Source organism: Vulpes vulpes, chromosome 4, assembly GCF_048418805.1.
Source record: "Vulpes vulpes isolate BD-2025 chromosome 4, VulVul3, whole genome shotgun sequence".
NCBI lineage: Eukaryota > Metazoa > Chordata > Mammalia > Carnivora > Canidae > Vulpes > Vulpes vulpes.
The window spans coordinates 129060922-129080252 of record NC_132783.1 but is presented as its reverse complement, the minus strand read 5'-3'; the positions used below and the strand labels follow the sequence as shown (position 1 = coordinate 129080252).

Genomic DNA, 19331 nt, shown 5'->3' with positions numbered 1-19331 from the left:
AGCCTTACTCACATCTTCCCCCAGGGGTTTCTGCTCCCCAGCTGCCCATACCATGGCCAGAAGCCTGGCCGACCCTCTTGGGTGTAGAGCAGTGCTATTAGCAATAGCGGTCTTAGGACTTAGAGGCAGGTGGAGTGAGACAGCACTTCGGGGGGTTAACCCAGGACATAGGCCCCTAGGTGTCCCCACTAAAGCCGAACCCAACCCTGGGTCGCTAGGCTGAGAAATACCAACAGTGCAGGGTTGAGACTATGCCAGCCTTGAAGGGATGTGTTTCTAAAGGCTCTAGAAACCCCCGACCAGTGGCTTTGCTCAGGTTTTCCAACCACTTCCAGCTAAAAAGAAGTGGCAGATCTGGACACAAAGCCTCATTTTGGTGGAGTCTGTTTGCTTTTCTCTTGCGGTTCCCCGTGGGTGGGGCAGCTGCAGCCCTGCCTCTTGTCAACAGGGGGGAGGTGGGGGAGGATCTTGATGAGCAACCAAAAGGAAGCAGCTCTCACCCCATGAGGCCTGGTCCTGTTCGCCAGATACCAAACTGTAACTCAAAGGGTTTTCAAAACAGCCTGTTTCTCTGAAATCCCTTTTGACCCTGCAACCTTCCTCCTTTCCTCTTATTATCTTATCTTAACTTTTGGATAAGAACTAAGAGGAGCCCGTGATGGGTGCCTGGGGGTGTGCGGTGACAGCTCTGGCCTGGGGCAGTATTCCATGCAGCCACTAGAATTCCTCAAAGCCCTTCTTTGATGAGTGCCGCCTCCCCGCAACCCCTGTCCAGTTAAATAAGAACTCTGGAAGCTGCTTAAAAGGTTCCTGACAGAAGGCAATGCTGTCTGTATTGCAGTCAAGACCTCCTGGCCATTACCTAGCCAGACCTGGCCCCTGCGAGCGCTCCCTGAGATGTTGCACCTCCCTCTCTGCCCTCTCTGCCTCCCCTTCTCTACTCTGACCTGACCCCAAATCCATTCCTGTCCCTCTCACCAATGATCTGCCTAAAACACAGATAGGGCTATTTTCTCTCTGCTTAAAACTCAATGCCTTTTGGATATGGGGCAAGTTTCTATGCCTGCAGGACCTGGTCCCTCCTTGCCTCTGCCCTATACCTATTATTTCCCCTCGAGCCCTGACTTTGGCCAGTTTCTTCAATTCTGACTCTTCCTTGACCACCTCCTCAACTCTCTGTGTCTAGAGTAGGATATGGGACATCCCCACCCCTGCCCCCACCTGCCCCAAGTGCATCCAGAGTCACCTGAACAGTCCTTGCTGAGTGAATCCCATCTGCCCATGTAAGCCTCTGTAGGGCAGAGACTGGTCTTCCTTATTTCCTGTTGTTTGTCCAGCATTTAGAGCCTGGGAAACAGTGATGTCCAGTAATATTTGCTAAATTAATGACTAAATGCTGCTACTATTTATTTTCTTTTTACCCTTAAGTCAGAGGAAACATGACTTAGGCTACCTCAAGAGTGGTCATCACAGAGCTCCCAAATGTCAATTTATCTCTATTTGTTATCTTAGGGCATTTTAACCTTTTGCTTACGGCTCATGTCTGAAGGAGTTTTGACATGAAATATTACACATAGCTTGTGTCTAGCCCACGCACGAAAGTTTAAGCTGTTGAAATAACCAGTAACAGGGACAGCCTTTGGGGGTCTTCTCAGAATTTGGAAAATAGAAGAATTTCTCTACCCATTCCTTAGTTGATAACAAGGAAGGCCTCCCACTCACCATGCCTTCCTTCTCTCTTGGCCTAAAGAGATTCCATCTTTACCACTGCTGAACAAAACAATAGCTGGCCAGACAGGAATGCCGATTATGCATCCAACTGTGGGCAAAGTGCTCGGTAAGCAGGATCTCAGCCTCTAAGAGAGGCTAGACTGTGCTAAAGTCAATCACAAACAGCTCCAAAACATCAGCAGCAACAATTTCTCACCTACATTACGTGTCCATCAATGGTCAGGTGCAGCTTCTTTTTTTAAAGATTTTATTTATTCATTTGAGAGAGAGAGAGAGAGTGGGGGGGGGGCACAGGCAGAGAGGGTGAGACTCTTAAGCAGACTCCCCCGAGCAATGCAGGGCTCTCCCCCAAGATCATGACCTGAGACAAAACTGAGAGAGTCAGATGCTTAACTGACTGAGCCACCCAGGTGCCCCTGGTCAGGTGCAGCTTTAATCTGACACCGAGGCTGAAGGAACAGGGAGAGAGGAAGAGGGCACCCTGAGCCACTTTCTGGCCCTGAAAACTTCTGCGCACAAGTGATTCATTTCTCTTCTGCTCATGTTTTATTGACTGAAGCAAGTCACCTGGTCCCACTCAAGATCAACAGGTTGGGGGCACCTGGGTGGCTCAGTCTCCTTTGGCTCAAGTCATGATCTCCAGGTCCTGGTATCCAGCCCGTATCAGGCTTCCTGCTCAGTGGGGATTAGGCTCCTCTTTCTCTCTCTCTCCCCCTCTAGGCCTCCCCCACTGCTCGCTCTCTCTTTCTTAAATAAATAAATAAAATCTTTAAAATTAAAAAAAAAAAAAAAAAGATCCACAGACTGGAGGTGATCTTCCTGCAGAGAGAGGGGTACTTCTGGGGAAGCACTGAATGATGGCGGATAGTAATGCAGTCTACCACATTCACAGGACACATCTATGTGGTACATATTATGGTTCCCATTTTATAGATGATGAAACGGAGTCTCAGAGAGGTTAATATGTTTACAAACATGCAAACCAGGTGGTAAGTGGCAATGCCAAACAATGTGAAAATCCAGCCAGCCTGTTGTGGTGGGAGTCTCTACCATTTGGTAGTCTTAACTATCTTTAAAAAAAAAAAAAAAAAGAAAAAGAAAAAGGTTTTATTTATTTATTCACAAGAGACACACAGAGAGAGAGCCAGAGGCATAGGCAGAGGGAGAAGGAGGCTCCCCTTGGGGAGCCTGATGTAACACTTGATCCCAGGACCCCGGGATCACAACCAGAGCCTAAGGCAGACGCTCAACCACTGAACCACCCAGATGCTCCTTAAGTATCTTTTCCGAAGCTATACCATGTTTTGTTTTTAATCTGTTGCCAGGGAGGCTTCACACAGATTAGGTGCAACACAGACATCTTTATTGGCGGAGTCCCCAATTATGATGATGTGAAGAAGAACTCAGGCATCCTGAAGCCATTCACCGGGAGCATCCAGAAGGTACAGGCTTCACATTTGCATGTTTATGTGACCTTGACTACAGATGATGGAATTGCGAACTGTGTTCCGTGTAATCTGATGCGTCCAAAAAAGAAGCCCTGGAGAAAGTTTTAACATTTTTTTAAGATTTTCTTTTTTAATGCTAACAACATAGCTTTCCAACCCCACTTTCTTATAATGTCTGCTCCTGGGCCTCTGTCCAGCAGACATTCCATGAATGCAACTCAATGGAGATGAATCTTTAGAGCATATCCACCAAAGGATCCAGGCATCGCTGAGGGAGGGACCAGGCATCAGGTAGTTGCAGATGTTTCTACCCCAGGGAAGGAGGTGAATGGAGTCTCCTAGCAACTCTTGGCTCTGTGCTTCTCTTTGGGGTTACTTTGAAGTCTGCTCAAGTCAAGAGCCAACCCTCATTCCCATCTGCACCCCCATCCCCACCCCCATGATTTGGCAGTTGTCATTCATCAATCACATAACCAAGCTCTTAAGAGCAGACATGAAGGAATCCTTCTATAGAAGGTTCAGAAAAAATCCTTCAGCTAGTAAAAGATACAGGGCATTGACCTCACCCATATTTGTCTGTTATTCCTTCTGGTGGGGCTGCCTGTGGCCTCTCCAGTTATGATAATATATTTTGTCTGTAACAGACATGCAGGCTGACTCATCAAACCAGATTTCCAGGACCTCCAAACACAGGGAGAAAAGGGATTTGAAGAAAAGCATATTCGATTCCTGGATATTAGCATCCTCTTGTTTTCCTTTAGCAACCGATGGTGGGCAGTGGGCCACCGATCCTTTCTAGTCTTGGGACGAAGCAGGAGGGAGGCTAACATGAAGGCAGGCCAGTGAAAGGAGGTCCTATTATGATTTGCACATCCGGGCACTCTGAAGGGCCCCGTGGGGGCTCTGTCCTTCTCTCATATCCCAGTGTGGGTCCCAGGAAAGGGGCCTAGTCAATACTTGCTGACTCTAATGTGTTCCCCTTTGTTGCTGAACCGCGATGTCAGTGAGCCCTCAGCTCTGCCCATTGTCCCCCGTCAGTGGGGTTGGCCATGTTTAGTCATGTGCTTGAAATTCTCACTAGAAAGCCAGCCAAGATACGAAGGGCCTCACGCCCTCCCCCCCACCCTTGTCAGGCTTTGCCCCTCCCCACTTCACAGAGCACACATAACCCTTTCCTCCACACCTCCTGGGAGGGCCACCCTCCCCTCTCAGAGGCTGCGTCACTGGCTGTGTCATGTCCTGCCGTGGACGGTAGCATCTTGGCTTGTCTCAGACACATATGACTCAGTTTCACAGGCTTTCCCTCGGAGCGTGGAAGGGGATGAGGGTAGAAGGACTTTGGCTACGGCTCTCGCAGCTTGCAAGATTCAGGACTAGAAAAAAGTGTCCTCCCAACACTCCCGACACCCTCCAAGGACTTAGGCAAGCCTGTAGAACCAAGCATTAGTGGCAGGAAGGACCGTGGCTAACCTCTTAGGGACCCCCTGCAGGGCAGCAGTCTTTCTGAGAGGTGTTCTGTCCCCACGTTCTTTTTTTTTTTAACATCTGTTTTTATTTAAATTCAGTTTGCCAACCTATAGCATAACACCCAGTGCTCATCCCATCAAATGCCCTCCTCAGTGCCCATCACCCAGTTACCCCAACCCCCCGCCCACCTCCCCTTCCTCAACCCTTTGTTTCCCAGAGTCAGGAGTCTCTCGTGGTTTGTCTCCCTCTGTAATTTTTCCCCACTTTCCCTTATAATCCCTTTCACTTTTTCTTATATTCCACAACTGAGTGAAACCATATGATGATTGTCCTCCTCCGATTAACTTATTTCAATCAACATAATACCCTCCAGTTCCATTCATGTCAAAGCAAATGGTGGGTATTCATCTCTTCTGTTGGCTGAGTAATAGTCCATTGTGTCCCCAGGTTCTGCAAAGCCTGCGTGACACGGAAACACCAACAGCTCACAATAAACACACTCTCCAAGTCAAGGGCTGAACATGTTGGATCCATTTATTTGGGGCTGGAAGGCCCAGTAACTTCTCCCTATAATTCATCATTTTTGCTAGAGCCCCACTGCAGGGAAAAGGAAGTGAAGGCAAAGGAGCTTGCTGGTCCCAGTGAATATGCATGGCAGGGCTAAGAATGTGATCTGAGTCCCCCCCACTTTTTTTAAAATGGTGGGGTGGGGAATGTGGAGAGGAAGGGAATCCAAGAGTGTCAGGGAGGGAGGGTAGAGGAGTGGGTGGGACAAGTGGGGAGACCCAGTGGATGGAGCTGTAGACTACCCCAGGCCATTGGCCAGGAGAACACAGCAGTACCTTATAGAAGCTGCTCCCAGCCCCATTGCCACCAGGAGCCCGCAGCCCCCTTTGGTGCCTGCCTGTATGAGACTTTGTTTTGTATTCTTCCCTAGTTGGCTTTATAGCAGCACCTCTCAACCTTAGCTGCACCTTAGAATCACTTGGAAAGCTTTTAAAAGTTGCTGCTGACTGGATACCACCCTCTGAGAATCTGATTGAACAGACCTGGGTAGGACCTGGGCATGAGCACCTTTCTTGAAGTTGCTGAAGCCATGCTAATGGGCAGCCAGGGTGGGAATCCTAACTTTGTATTTCTCAAGACTTCTTTAAAACCTCCTGGAATCTTCCAGAGCCAGAGGATGCTTTCTCCTCTGCAGCTTCTCCCAAGGGCCACAGGTAACTACCTAGTGCAGGTCAGGGTACTCAGGGAAGCTGCAGCAGAGGGCAAAGATGTTCTGAACGTCTTGACCTTCTCTGCCCTGAAGATCATCCTGAACGACCGCACCATCCATCTGAGGCACGACTTCACGTGGGGCGTGAATGTGGAAAATGCGGCCCACCCCTGCGCGGAGGGCCCCTGCGCACACGGGGGCAGCTGCCGGCCCAGGAAGGAGGGCTACGAGTGCGACTGCCCCTTGGGCTTCGAGGGGCTGCACTGCCAGAAAGGTATGCAGGGTGGGGTGGGGGTGCGGGTGGGAGTGGGGAGCACCAGGGCAGACTCTTCCGAAGGGGCTGGGAACCCCGGCCAATGATTCTGAGCAATGCTTTCAGGAACGTGTTAGGTGGTATGTGCCATGGTTAATGAAAGAAGAATTAAAATGAATTAAAATACTGAAATACCCCTGTAGCAGTAGAGAAATGGCTTCTTCCCTGAGAATCCTCTGATGGTCTAGCAATCAGAAGGTTTCTCTTCTTCGCTTTTTGCTTTTTAAAGATTTTATTTATTTATTCATGAGAGACATGCAGAGAGAGGCAGAGACATAGGCAGAAGGAGAAGCAGACTCCCTTTGAGGAGCCTGAGATACAGGACTCGATCCCAGGACCCAGGGATCACACCCTGAGCCAAAGGCAGATGCTCAACTGCCCAGGTGCCCCCCAGAAGGTTAAATAATAGTGGGGGGGGGGGGTTCTGGGACCCTCTGTCTCTGATCCATGCCCAGAGCCTATCCTGATAGTTGGGTGCCTGGGCTTTGTGGGCTGATAACTATTTTGACCCTTACCTGTGAACAATCTAAGGAGAAATCTGAGAAATCTTGCCCAATACAGAAAAATATAAATTCTACTAAAGTACAAGTAACCGCCTGTAAAGTGCTGTTTTTCATGCTATTTCCTCTGTACCTGGGTTTCCTTATCTGTAAAATGAGAATAATCATGCAATAGCGTCTATCACAGGGGGTTGTAGCATAGATTAAATGAGGTGACACATATTCCCGAGAAAGATGCCCGGTAAGTACTCAACCAGTATTCATACTCGCCATTATTGTTATTGGTGAGAAAAAGAAAATCCACTACAGGTCCTGTGAGCTACTCAGCTTCCAACCTGCCCATGTCTGAAAGATAGAGCAGGTCACAGGCCACAAGTCCCTGCTGGAGGGAACTTTCCACACCTGCCCTAGGGAGGCATTGGCCACAGACCTGGTGTCTAGAAGTGGCCTACCAGCATATGGTCATCATGTTGGGCCATTGGATCTTCATGTTCAAACATCAGTATGGCCTACCCTATCTGGGAACTAATAAAAAAAAAAAAAAGCATCGGGCCAAAGGAAATAAGGCAGTGACCCTAAGTGAAGGAATGTGCTCTCTCCCTTTCCTATTTGTTTCCAGGTTCCTGATCTCTATCAGAGTTAGCTTAGGGGAAGATCGCAGGTTACACATGGATACTGTGGTATATGGAATTGTAGGACAGGTTGTTGTGCAACAGTTTTGGGAAATATGAATGCTAATTTGCTAGTTGGAAGCCTGAGTAGTATATTTAAATGGATTTTGAAAACTGCATGGCAAATTATGTGAAATCTATTTATTAACATAGCTCACCATAGTGATGAACCTCCAAAGAAGACTAATTGATCCATTTCTGAAAGATCCTGATTACAATTCTAACAAGCAAATTGTTGTTTAGCTAATAGCATGTACTTGCAGAGATTTAGTTCAAGAGTAGCCCATTTATTCAGAAAATTGAGTTTGGATTTATCCCTTAGTGTTTGAATTTCCTGCGTCTCCATTTTTACCACAGGCAATACCAGTTGGCTCCTGCCTTAAATGCTTACATTAATGGTCAGTATATAAAGCCCAGGCTTAAATGAACATTAGCTTTGAGAATTAAAAGAGGAAGGACAGGATAATTTATGAGCTTGTTAACCCTCAATTTCTGCTCCTGAACATTGGCCATAACAGCTATAAAGTGGTCACATTTATAGCTTTGTAACTGTAGGTGCAGATTCAGTGAGAAGCAAGCATCACCGGCATGAGGAGTCAGATCTCCGGGAAGGGCCTGGGCCTTCTGGCAAGATCCAAGGGGATGGACAGTGACCAGGGGAGCTGGGGGGCATTTAGGCCTTTTTTTCTGCAACATGTGAGGCTCCAACCCAGAGTAAAACTCAGGCCGACTATCAGCTCCCCTCGTGTTGTATCAGTATTTCCTTATGCTTTCAAATGAAGATAGTACTTCTGCCAAAATGGCAGCTGTTGCCAGTCCTAGGAAGGCTTATGTATGGGGGGCATGGCCCATATCACGTCATTTCTTCTCCTGTTATATGGCTTGAGAGGATTAATGGGAGTCTGGGTGCAGGTTAGGGGCATCAAGGACAATTTTTTCCAGGCCCTAGTGGGCACACGGTGGTGTGCAGTTGCCATATAGACTGCTGTGATATCGGGGTGAGCACCTAGCCCTGAGTAAGGATTGGAAAGAGAAGGGAGAGAGATGGGCAGCTCTACTATTCCACATAGATGCAAAACATTCTAAAAGTTTGGTTAGATTCTTCCAGAGAGAGACCAGGAATGCTCAGAGGCCATCCTTGGTTGTCAGAATGAATCCTGACAGGTAGACGGGAGTCTTGTCTGATCCGGCAAGGTGACCCATAGCTTCATATATTTCAAAGTTTGGATTTTTTCCTTCTCCCTGATAACCAGATCATGTTTCAAAAGCAAGAACCAATTCTTAGTATCCCCTCCAGAAGTTAAACTGGTCCTTTTACATTGTGTAACACATTTCAGAAGTCACCAGCACCAGGCTTCATTCAATCCATACCACCTTCTCCTTCAGGAATTTAGCTTCAGGGATCCTCAGTGAGTCTGGTTTTCTCTAACCTGGTCAGGGAGTTTGTGGCATGCAGGAGATTTCCACTAGAGCCCTCGCTGGGAGATCGGCACCTGTTCTCACCTCTTGGTGGCATGGGAGGGTTAGAACCAGAAACTCGTGCAAATCCTGGAGTGGTCTAGACACCCAGGCCATCACAGTGGTTTGGGGACCCCACCACCACCACTGACCCTGCAAGGCTGAGCCCACGCAGAAGCAGGCATGGAGCTCCCACTGAGCCCCTCACTGCTCCCCGGACACTGCGGGCTCCCTGTAGCACTAGCAGCTACGGAAAACTGAGCCTTTCCATCCCAACCTGGGGAACCCACCGGGACAGGAGAAACCAGAAGTTCTTCTGACTCCCAGCCTTCTTCTAACTTCAGGTGCCTACAGAAATCATAAGGCCTGACTTTGCACCCCATGCAGCACCCCAATACCGAGAACTCCCCTTCTCATCTCACCAAGACCTCCCTCCTCTGAAATGGCATGCCCTATCCTTAGGGATTTCTCTTCTTTCTCTTTATTCTCATCCACATTTACTCATCTGTGTCCAGTCCCTCACAGGTTCTTGTATCTAAGTAAGTTACTAGTAAGTTAAAGCAGAATTTCACGAAGCTCATGTACAAAATTAGGTTCTGAGGAATATTAATGAGTGTTTGGGGCCCACATACAAAGACAGACGACATACACTCACATACACAAAACGGGTGGAGCTCTGTGGTGGGATAAGCTTGGGTAATCCTGAGTATCCCCAGTTAAACAGCTCTCTCTCCTGGGGAACTTCTCAGCACCTTGGTTATGATCTGAGTGTTCAAGACAAGGGTACAGGGTGCAGCTGGTTCCCCCTGGGCTTCTCCTAGCCAATAGCATGCAGGCCTTTTGGGAAAGAACTCTAGGTCCTGGTCCTCCCTTCCCTTCCCTGCATTACTAAAAAGTTTGGACTCCGGGCGCACAGCACCCTTCAGGCCGCTAGATGGGGCTGTGTCTCTGCCGCAGGTCGAGTCGCTCCGCACTCCCAGCGGACCATGAACCAGGCTTGGGCACACACTTAGCAATCCTGCAGGATCGGATCTCGGCTCATCATTATGCATCCACCACAAACACAATTATTTCGAGCATTTTATAATGTATTTAGTAAATTCACAGCACATTGTTAGGTCTGATTTAGGTGGTTTTACTTTTTCTGGTCCCAGTGTATGAAACAATAGCTTCAGGAAACATAGGCCATAATTTAACAGAGATTAATATATACAAACAAATTATTTTTTAAATTTTTTTAAAAAGGTTTTATTTATTTATTCAGGAGAGATACAGAGTGAGAGAGAGAGAGAGAGAGGCAGAGACACACGCAAAGGGAGAAGCAGGCTCCATGCAGGGAGCCTGATGCGGGACTCGATCCCGGGACCCAGGGTCACGCCCTGAGCTAAAGAGACGCTCAACCACTGAGCCACCCAGGCGTCTCTAAAAACACAAATGAATAAAACATATCCATTATGCATACCACAGGGCATGTTTATTTCTTAGGACATTGTATCATCAAACAATGGAAAAATGTGGGGGTATCCAGCCTGGATGTTGATCTTGAGAGGGTTGAAGGCTGGTCCTGGAGAGAAAGATCCTGTGTTGTTGTTACTCTGGCTAGAAAGTCAGCGTCACGTAACCAAGAATTCTGGACCACGTAGAACTGTCCAGCAAAGGAGGGTGCTACCCTGTGGATGCAGGCACTGCCTTGGGCGGGGCGGCCATCCATCAGCACATTGGAAAAGTCAGATTCCAGCCCCCGGGTCCTTCCTTCACTGTGGTCCTGTGACTGTGTGAAAGAGCCAGCGCTCTCGTCAACTCTTTATAGTCTGTTGGGAATTTCAAGTCCCTCAAGTGGAAAATTTGCTTTGCCTGGCTTGGAAGCTGCTATTCATTGGGGTATTTGTATGTGTGTGTCGGCAGATGGCACAGGCTTTTAGAGATAAATGTGAAGATGTGACAAAAACACTTTTCGACCAGTGCTTTTGCCGCAGAAGAAAAGACAATGTAGAAAAAAAAAAATGAGATTCGGATAAAATATCATCATGTTTACAATATCTTAACAAACTACAAAGGGCCAGGAGGGGCCAGATGGTCACTTCCAGCTCTAGTGTTTTAGGACAGGATTAATATTTCTCCATCCAGACGGCCTACAGTGAGTGTATTTTCACCACCTTGTATTCAGTCGTGCCATTCCTGGAGCAGTCGACTGCCCTTTGTTAACCACAAAAGAAGCAGGGCTCTGGAATCTTGCGAAGAGTGGGTGGGGTGGGAACTGGGGGGATATTTTTCCACTACAGAGAGAAAAGAGGCAGCTGGCTGGCTTATCATTCCTCTTTCCCATGTAGCCTAGAGGCAAGAAAAGTAATAATCCTTGACGAGGTAAGTAACTCTTTAGCAAAGGACTGTTGAGAGCCCATGGGGATTATTAGTTCAAGGTCAGGGGCACCAAGGAGTGTCAGATGACTTCCACATCTTCGTCCCCACCCCAGCCCCCAGTATTAGGTGGAGACTTAGGGAAGGGAGCTGGGTGACTTGGTGCTGAGAAAGATTCCCGTGGGAGGGGGGGCAGTGGACTTAAATTCATGTTCCCCTGAGAGGACCAGCTGGGCCCTCGACAGGGCTTTTGGAGCAAAACAAGGCTGGTTTCCAGTGATCCCCAACCAAGGTACCTGGGATTTTACGATGACTGTGGAATTCTGACTTTCCCTGTTCTGTTCCATGCTGGCACGTGGCAGAGTGTGGGAACTATTGCCTCAATAGTAAGTACAGAACGTCCCAGAGACCCTGGGAAAGCGCTCTGGGCTCATGCCTGGGCGGGCTCCGGCTGGGCCATGGGCACCGACAGGCAGCTCCATGCAGAGGGTAGGGGGGTTAAGTGGTGGGGACCTTGGCCACTCCACTGGGGAGGCGGGCATCATCCCTCTGAACCCAGCAGCCCCATCACCCTGCTCGTCTAGAAACAGGGTGACCTCGGGCGAGGGATGTGCCTGAACCTCAGAGCTAGGGCCTCAGCTGGGACGGGGCTCCCACAGACCCCTCTGAGGCTCTCTGTGTGCACAGCTGACCACATGTGACAAGCACATCTGATTTCAGGGAGTCCAGGGGAACGAAGGCTGTTGGCCACAGGCCCACGGCCATGGCCAATAACAGCAGGGGGACGGGCCCTGCTTGTGCATCTTGGCCTGGGGGTGAGCCAAAGCCGGTGGGGGAGCCTTGGCTATGTTTAGCTCTGGGAATGTCTCCTCTGACGGCTTGGATATCCTCTGCTTTTCCCCCCCTGGGTGCTCGTGTCCTGAATTAGGGGCCTGCATCCCCCCCAACCCCCAAGCTCCCTTCCACCTCTTCCTCTCTCACTGTCCTCTGGGTCCTCCCTTCCCTGCCTCGCTTCGCCCCCCCTCCTTCCCCCACCTGAAGGCTCCCCTGCCCTGAGCCTGGCTCTCCTTTTTTTTCTTGCCTCCTCCTTCCCCCCCTTCCTGTTCGTTTTTCTCCTCAGCTCCTGCTGTTGTATATCCCACTCTTTCTTTTTCCTCTCTCTGCCTCCTTGCCTTTTCTACCCCTCTTCCTCTTACCCACTTTAAGCAGAAGGGTTACCCCCCTTATCTGCAGGGTAAGCACCCCTAGCCCCCGGTGGATGCCTGAAACCACAGCCAGTCAGGGATCCATATGTTCTATGTCCCCCCCGTACGTACTTACGTACAATAAAGCCTAGTGTCTAAGTTAGGCCCAGAAAGAGATGAACAACAAGAACGGATAATAGAACACTTCGAACAACATATGGAATCAAAGCTATGTGACTGTGGTCTCTCGCTCTCAAAATCTCTTATTGGACTGTGCTCCCCCTTCTTGTGATGCTGTGAGATAAAATAAATGCCCATTCGATGTGCTGAAGTGAGGTGAATGACGCAGGCTCGGTGACCTAGCGTTAGGCTCCTGTTGACTTTCTGAAGATAGGATCATCTGCCTCTGGACCACCCAGCCGCTCAGAGTGGATAAGCAAACTGGCGAATAAGTGGGGGCTGCTGTACCAGAGCCCTTCTGGGTTCCAGTAGGCCGTCTGGGCTGGCAGCGCCCTGTCCAGAGCTGTGCCACGTCAGAGAGCACGTAAACAATGTCTCCAGAGTTACCTCAGAAATTAATAAAGGTTCATTTCTCTTCCTTCCTTCCTTCCTTCCTTCCTTCCTTCCTTCCTTCCTTTTTTTTTTTTTTTAATTTTAATTTTTATTTTTTACGTAAAGATTTTGGGAACCTGCCATGGGTGACCTGCTAACAGAGGAAGTTATACTTGCGGTCACTGGGTTTCGGGTTTGCTGTTGCCTCGCTCCTTCCTCTCTGTCTCTCTCTTTCTCTTTTCATGTTAGAAGTTAAGTTTAAACTCTCCAACTGTTCATATATTAAGTAGTTATAAATTTTCTGTCTTGGGTGTAGAGTCAGCTCCATGTCTCCTTTGCATCAACCACATATTTTTGTGAAACTCCTAACTGGTTTTATAAGGTGGCTTACTCTCTCTCATTTTGCACATTTCTTTGAAAAGGAGATTCTTTTTACCTTAATTTCCTTAAACCGTCACTTCTATGTCTTTTCAAAGAAGAGAAAGATATTGCTTTGGGGAAAAGGGTGATTCCTTGGGAAGACAGAGGGGTGAGAAATTAGGAAGAAGGAAATATGGTTCTAAGATATTGGAAAATAAAAGGTGGGCTGAGGGCCAGAATTAAGAGCCTGTCTGGTTTAGGGTCTTTTACCCTCTTCTTAGCTGTATGATCTTAGTCAAATCCTCGATGATTCCTGTGCATTGTCTTCCTCTTATGTGAAATGGAAATAACCAGCCCTCTTCCATATTCCCTGCTGCTTCACGAGAAGGTGGTGAAGACCCTGTAAAACATGACATTGGAAGGGCATTTGTAAAAAATTGGTCAAAGCCTTATCCCACCTACTTCACCAGTCCGTTGAGGTCATGGCTGAAGCAGTTGGAGTCCTGGGGCAGATTGGCTTCAGTTAAGGAAATCCTGGTGGGCTTTGTTTGGGGATTGTTTTCCCTGCCTCCCTAGGAGAACATCTAGGGCTATCCCCAGCTGTTCCCCATATGGCTCAAGACCTGCTCTTTGGCTTCCAAGAATAATTGGGCACTGTTCAAGTTTCAACATACTGCAAGGACTTCTCAGGAGTGCCGAGGCCAATAACAGTGACAGCCAGCCCCAGGGAGGCGACCACAGGGAGACACCAACCCCAGGCCATGACAGGCAGCTCCGAACCTGGCCAAATGCATGTGTAGCCAAGAGGAAGAGGCTGACAAGTTGTTAAATGTCCCATTTCCAGGAGCTGGCTTCCTTTGTATTTTCCTGCCCTGTGGTTGACGGCTGGGTCAAGAAAGCCATATACCATGTAACCTCCATTGTCTGTTCTATCACAGCCATCACAGAAGCCATCGAGATCCCGCAGTTTATCGGCCGCAGCTACCTGACATATGACAACCCAGATATCCTCAAGAGGTAATACGTTACAGCATGCACCTTCCTTATCTCTGTGGGGGTAGGTTTCTCAAAGTCTTTGCCAGGACTTTTCCTTATCTTACTTGCCAGAAGATAGTTCTCAAAGAAGGCCTTTTAGCCATGGCCTCGGGGAGGGAGGAAACACAAACTAGACATAGAAACTAGAATAAAACAAACAAAAAACAAACTAAACTTGAAAAATGCTGCCTTTCAAACAGCCCCATTACAAACAACCCAAACCCTTTCTGGTCAAAGGGCCTGGAGAGAGGAGCATGCTCAGCCCCAGGATTTCTAATATTGGGGTTTTGAGAAGCAGTGAGAACCTGACACTCCTGGAGCCAGGGTTATGAGTGTGATTCCCCAGGCAGGGCAGTTAGCTACATGCTGTTCTATGACCACAGTGTGCAGCTCTGCCTGGAGCTGGCAGCAGAAGTGCCCCGGTGTCCCTGCAAGCACTCGGTCCTCAAGTCCCTGTGCTACCTTCGGTCTTCCTCGCCGAAGATCCGCTCTTCTCTTCAGGCTTTGGCCAGTTCAGTGAGGGCTTCTCAGCTCTCCTCACATGGATGAACATGATACAAGGAGATGCCCATGTCCCCGCCCTGGCTCTTCATGCCTGGTGGCAGCAGCTCCAGCCCAGCTCTGGAGTCCAAGCTCCTGATTTGGAATAGCATGTTTACATGACGAGGAAAGGCTGGACCTAGGCACTAGTGAAGCTCATTTTTGGTGCTTTCAGTTTGCCTGTCTCTTTCTTTTTCCTCCTCTAATTCTTTGTAGTTTATAGGGTGCCGTCCTCCACCCTGTCACCAGCACCATCATTCTAGAATTATCCTTCCTCTTCAAGCTGACTGCATCTTAACAGACTAATGCAAAGCTTGAAGCCAAAGGCACCCAGTTCTTAGGGTAGAGTTTGGGAGCTTTTCAAGGGACAAAATAGTCAAGAGACTTTTCTGGGGTCTTGGATGTAGCTGGTAACTCTGAACACACACCAGATAAACATGCTTTGTTTTGTTTGTTTGTTTGTTTGTTTGTTTAATTTCATGTTGTATTTATCTAGGTTGTTGTGACAGGGGGCCTTAGGCAAAATAGTTTCCCAGCCCAGAGAGAGTTTCTCCCTTCTTAAGCCCTTTTTCCCGAAAGATGCAAGGGCATTCAATCCCCAGAAAACAAGGCATTGTGAAAGGGGCCCAAGTCGTTAGCCCTCTGGGGCTTAGTAAGAGGCACCAAGTGGCTGTGGGGAGTAGAGGGGTTTGGGGAGAATAGGGGGTGCAGGGTCCCAAACCAAAGCAATTGTGTTGTGTATGTGTGTGTATGCATGTAAGTCAACATCAGGATCTGTTTCCATTGGATCCCTTTGGCTGCATGTAACAGAAAATTCAACTCAAAATGTCTTAAACGTGAAAGGTATTTATTATATCATGTAATAAGCAGTCCAGACGTAGACTGGTTCCTGGGTTGATTAATTCAGAGATTTAACTGTATCCTCACACACCTAAGTCTCTTGCATCTTTCTGCCTTGCTAACCTCAGGTTATTCTCCGGGGGCACTCCTTTTTGTGGTTGTCTATAAGATGCTTATAAAATTGCTATATATCAGGGCAATATCCAGGGGAAGTAAGAATTTCTTTCTCATGCAACTCTTTCTTAAAGGAAAAGAATCGTTCCTAGAATCCTTCTGATAAATTTCCTCTATCTCATTGGACAGTATTGGTCACATGCTCACCCCTAAACCAATCACTGCAAGAGGAATGGAACCGTGATGGTTGGCTTATTCTAATCCATGTATCCAGAGCAAGTGAGGGAAAATAGGAACTCAGAGTAAAAGATGGAAAACAGCAGGTCTCTAGGGAGTAGGCCAGGGCTGGATTCTCTACACCTGGCCTGGTGGCAAAGTCACCATTATGGACGCTGCTCCTCCCTGCCTCACTCCGAGGCTCTGCATCGGGAAGGTCAACGTGATCTCTTCCTGTCTAGGTCAGGCCCTGGGGAGCCTGGACAAAAGTCCCCTCCACTGTTTGCTATAGATCATCCCCGAGCTATGATGGTTCAAGTTAACAATTTTCAGCATGACAATGGTGCAAAAGTGATGTGCATTCCATAGAAACCATACTTTGAATTTTTATCTTCTCCCAGGCTGATGATTATGATATGATCCTCTCTCACGGGGTTGGGCAGTAGCAATGGCTACAGCCACACCATCACGAGGGTGCCCTTACCACCATTCTGTTCCCGTAAACTTATTCTGTTTTTCACTTTCGGTATGGTACTCAATAAGTGACATGAGATAGTCAACACTTTACTATAAAATAGGCTTAGTTTTAGATGATTCTTCTCTAGTGTAGGCTAATGGAAATGTTCTGAGCACATTTAAGGTAGCCTGGGCTAAGGTACGATGTTCAGTAGGGTAGGTATACTAAATGCATTCTTGACTTAGGATATTTTCAACTTATGATGGGTTTGTTGAGGTGTAACCCCACAATAAGTCGAAGAGGGTCTGTAGTGAATATACAATACAGCTCCTGAGCAGGTATATGAGACAGAGAGGGATGGTACAAGGGATAGGAAAATAGAAAAGGAGACTTTCCCAGTAGTGTCATATTAGGAACAATACTATATTAGGTTTAGCCTTATGTCACCTTTTATTTAAAGACTTCATGCTTGCTCTTCTCCTTATATTAGATGAAACCCTGGTAACCTTAGAGAGACTAGATTTCTCAACTATTCTGTACCTAAGAACTGATAAGAACATGTAAGCATGTGGTCCTATCACCAGCCATGGCTGTGAGGGCAGGAGCTGACCTGTCTGAGCACAGCTTCCTGTTCCTCTCCACCCTGCCTCCACTCCAACAGCTCTCAGGATCATTGTCCCAACAAGCCACCTTCCTTGTCTGACACTCTTCCCCCTGTCCAGTCACTCCTCCTCTTCCCTCAAGGACAGTCACTGCCAGAGTGGGTCATCCACAGCCATGATTATAGCCCAGAGAGCTGCCAACTTGAACCTCTTGGCAATTAAGAAACTCACTTTCTGTTGGGGAATGAGAAACACTATTCCAAGGCCCCTTGAGGATGGGACAGGGAAGAGGGAAGACTGAGGTGTGTATTGGTGGTATAGCCTTGATGCTGGCTGGCATTGGCCAGAGTCTGGCAAAGCTGTGGCTCATCAAAATGCCCTCTCGTGGAGTTTACCACATGTGGGGAGGAGGACGTTGCTGTAAAATGAGCAACCCAGAATTTTAGGCCCATAGTGCAGCTTGTGGTGGTGATGCCATTTTTAATTTCCTGATAGTACGTTTCAGAAATGCCAGGTTACCCTTACACCTGGCTCCTCGGTGTATTCAGAATGGACGTTGATTTGTTGCAATTATTTGTATATTTTCCCCAGGGTATCTGGATCAAGATCAAATGCATTCATGAGGTTTAAGACAACTGCCAAAGATGGTCTGTTGATGTGGAGAGGAGACAGCCCCATGAGACACAACAGTGACTTCATTTCCTTGGGCCTTCGAGATGGAGTCCTGGTGTTCAGGTAACCCCTCGCCGGTTGTCTTCAGCACCACCTTGTGATTTTTCTCAGGCAGTGCCAAACAGAGTGATGCCAAAGTAACAGCATACACTGCTGGAACTGACTGTTGGTCCAGGCTTATTTGAGGCTCCTGGTATTTCTTTCCAGCATCCATCTTCTAGAACACCGGTGGGCAGATTTTAGCCTTAGGGCCATATCTAGCCCATCACCCACTTTTGCAAATGAAGTTTTATTGAAATTCTCCTGTACTCACTTATTTATATATTATCCCATTACTTTCATGCTACAGTGACACATTTGGATAGTTTCAATAGGGACTATATGGCAAGACCTAAAATATTTCTCATCTGGCCCTTTACAGAAAATTTTTTGGCCCTTGTTCTAGTATGTTGCTGTCATATCTCCCCACTTGCAAATTAGGCTGTGGTAGAAAGAGGACTCTGATAATGCTGAGCATGGATGTGAGCTGAGCCCTCAGCTCAAACTGGCTCAGCAGATGTGACCATCTGAGGTCAGAGACCTGGCCATAAAATTCTGACCCTGCTCAGCTGTGCAGCCCTGGGAAGGAGAATGCCCACCTTCTAATCTCCCCCTGCAAAGCACAGATTCGCACGTCAGTGGATCAACCCAGGATTCAGATTTTTTAAGTGTTTCTTGGGTGATGCTGATAAGGCAGTCCCGGAAGTTCCTACCTCTTTTGAGTGCCATGAGACTATTCTCAAATTTGTCAAATGGGAGCTATGAAGTAGCTAGAGGATTACCTAGACCACTTCTGCCCACCACAAAGGGTGGGAGCTGGCTTTCCCCAGGGCAGGCACTGGCTTGTGTGATATGAGAAAGCCTCTGTAGAGTTTGTGATGATACATCCTCATTTGAGGTTAGAAATAACTTGCCCAGACCCATGTTTCTCGAAGCACAGTCCCTGGACCACTAGCATCAGTGTCACCTGGGAACTTGTTAGAAATGCAAATTCTCAGGCTCCATCCTTGACCTACTTACTGAACCAGAGTAACTATAGGGGTGGGGCCCAACCATCTGTCTTCACTGTTTCTCCAGGTGATTCTGTGTCCCCTAAGGTTTGAAACCCCTGCCTGGTCCCGAGATCCTCTCTCTGCTATGGGGTGGGTAGGAGTTTCTCTGGTTTTTCCTTCTTTCATTCTCCCTCTGGTGACTGGCACAAATGCACTAAGTGATATGGAATCAGTTGGAATTAAAAGAAAGATGATTGGCCTGTGGAGAAGATGAAGATTTAATTCTGGGGCTTCTGTGGATCATGCACAGGGATTACTGACAGCCCGAGTAGAATAATGTCAGTCTTGGCAGTTTGAATAAAAGGCATTTTGGGAGGCACTGCGCCTCGCCCCACGTCACGCTTGCCCCTGTACAGCAGAGCGTGCGGGGGAGGCCCTCCCGGGATGTCGGGGACTCGGGAGACAGCGTGCGGCTGAAGGCTCGAGGCTGGGAGCTGGCCGGTGGGAGCCGCTCCCCCGTCTCGGCCCCCTCCCCCTTGGCCCTGAGGTCACACACAGAGCTCTTC

At 48.1% G+C, this 19331-nt stretch overlaps 1 protein-coding gene across 2 annotated transcripts in view; it reads left to right on the top strand.

Moving 5' to 3' along the window:
- EGFLAM (EGF like, fibronectin type III and laminin G domains) overlaps window positions 1-19331 on the top strand; it is a 178866-nt gene that overhangs the window by 149168 nt on the left and 10367 nt on the right. Inside the window, exons 17-21 of one of the 2 annotated variants that reach the window (XM_026016714.2) lie at window positions 3057-3173; window positions 5956-6136; window positions 11525-11548; window positions 14197-14275; window positions 17654-17797. In XM_026016714.2, the coding sequence (XP_025872499.1) occupies window positions 3057-3173; window positions 5956-6136; window positions 11525-11548; window positions 14197-14275; window positions 17654-17797 (545 nt within the window). The remainder of the gene's footprint in view (window positions 1-3056; window positions 3174-5955; window positions 6137-11524; window positions 11549-14196; window positions 14276-17653; window positions 17798-19331) is intronic. The other variant, XM_026016715.2, reaches the window with a different exon arrangement.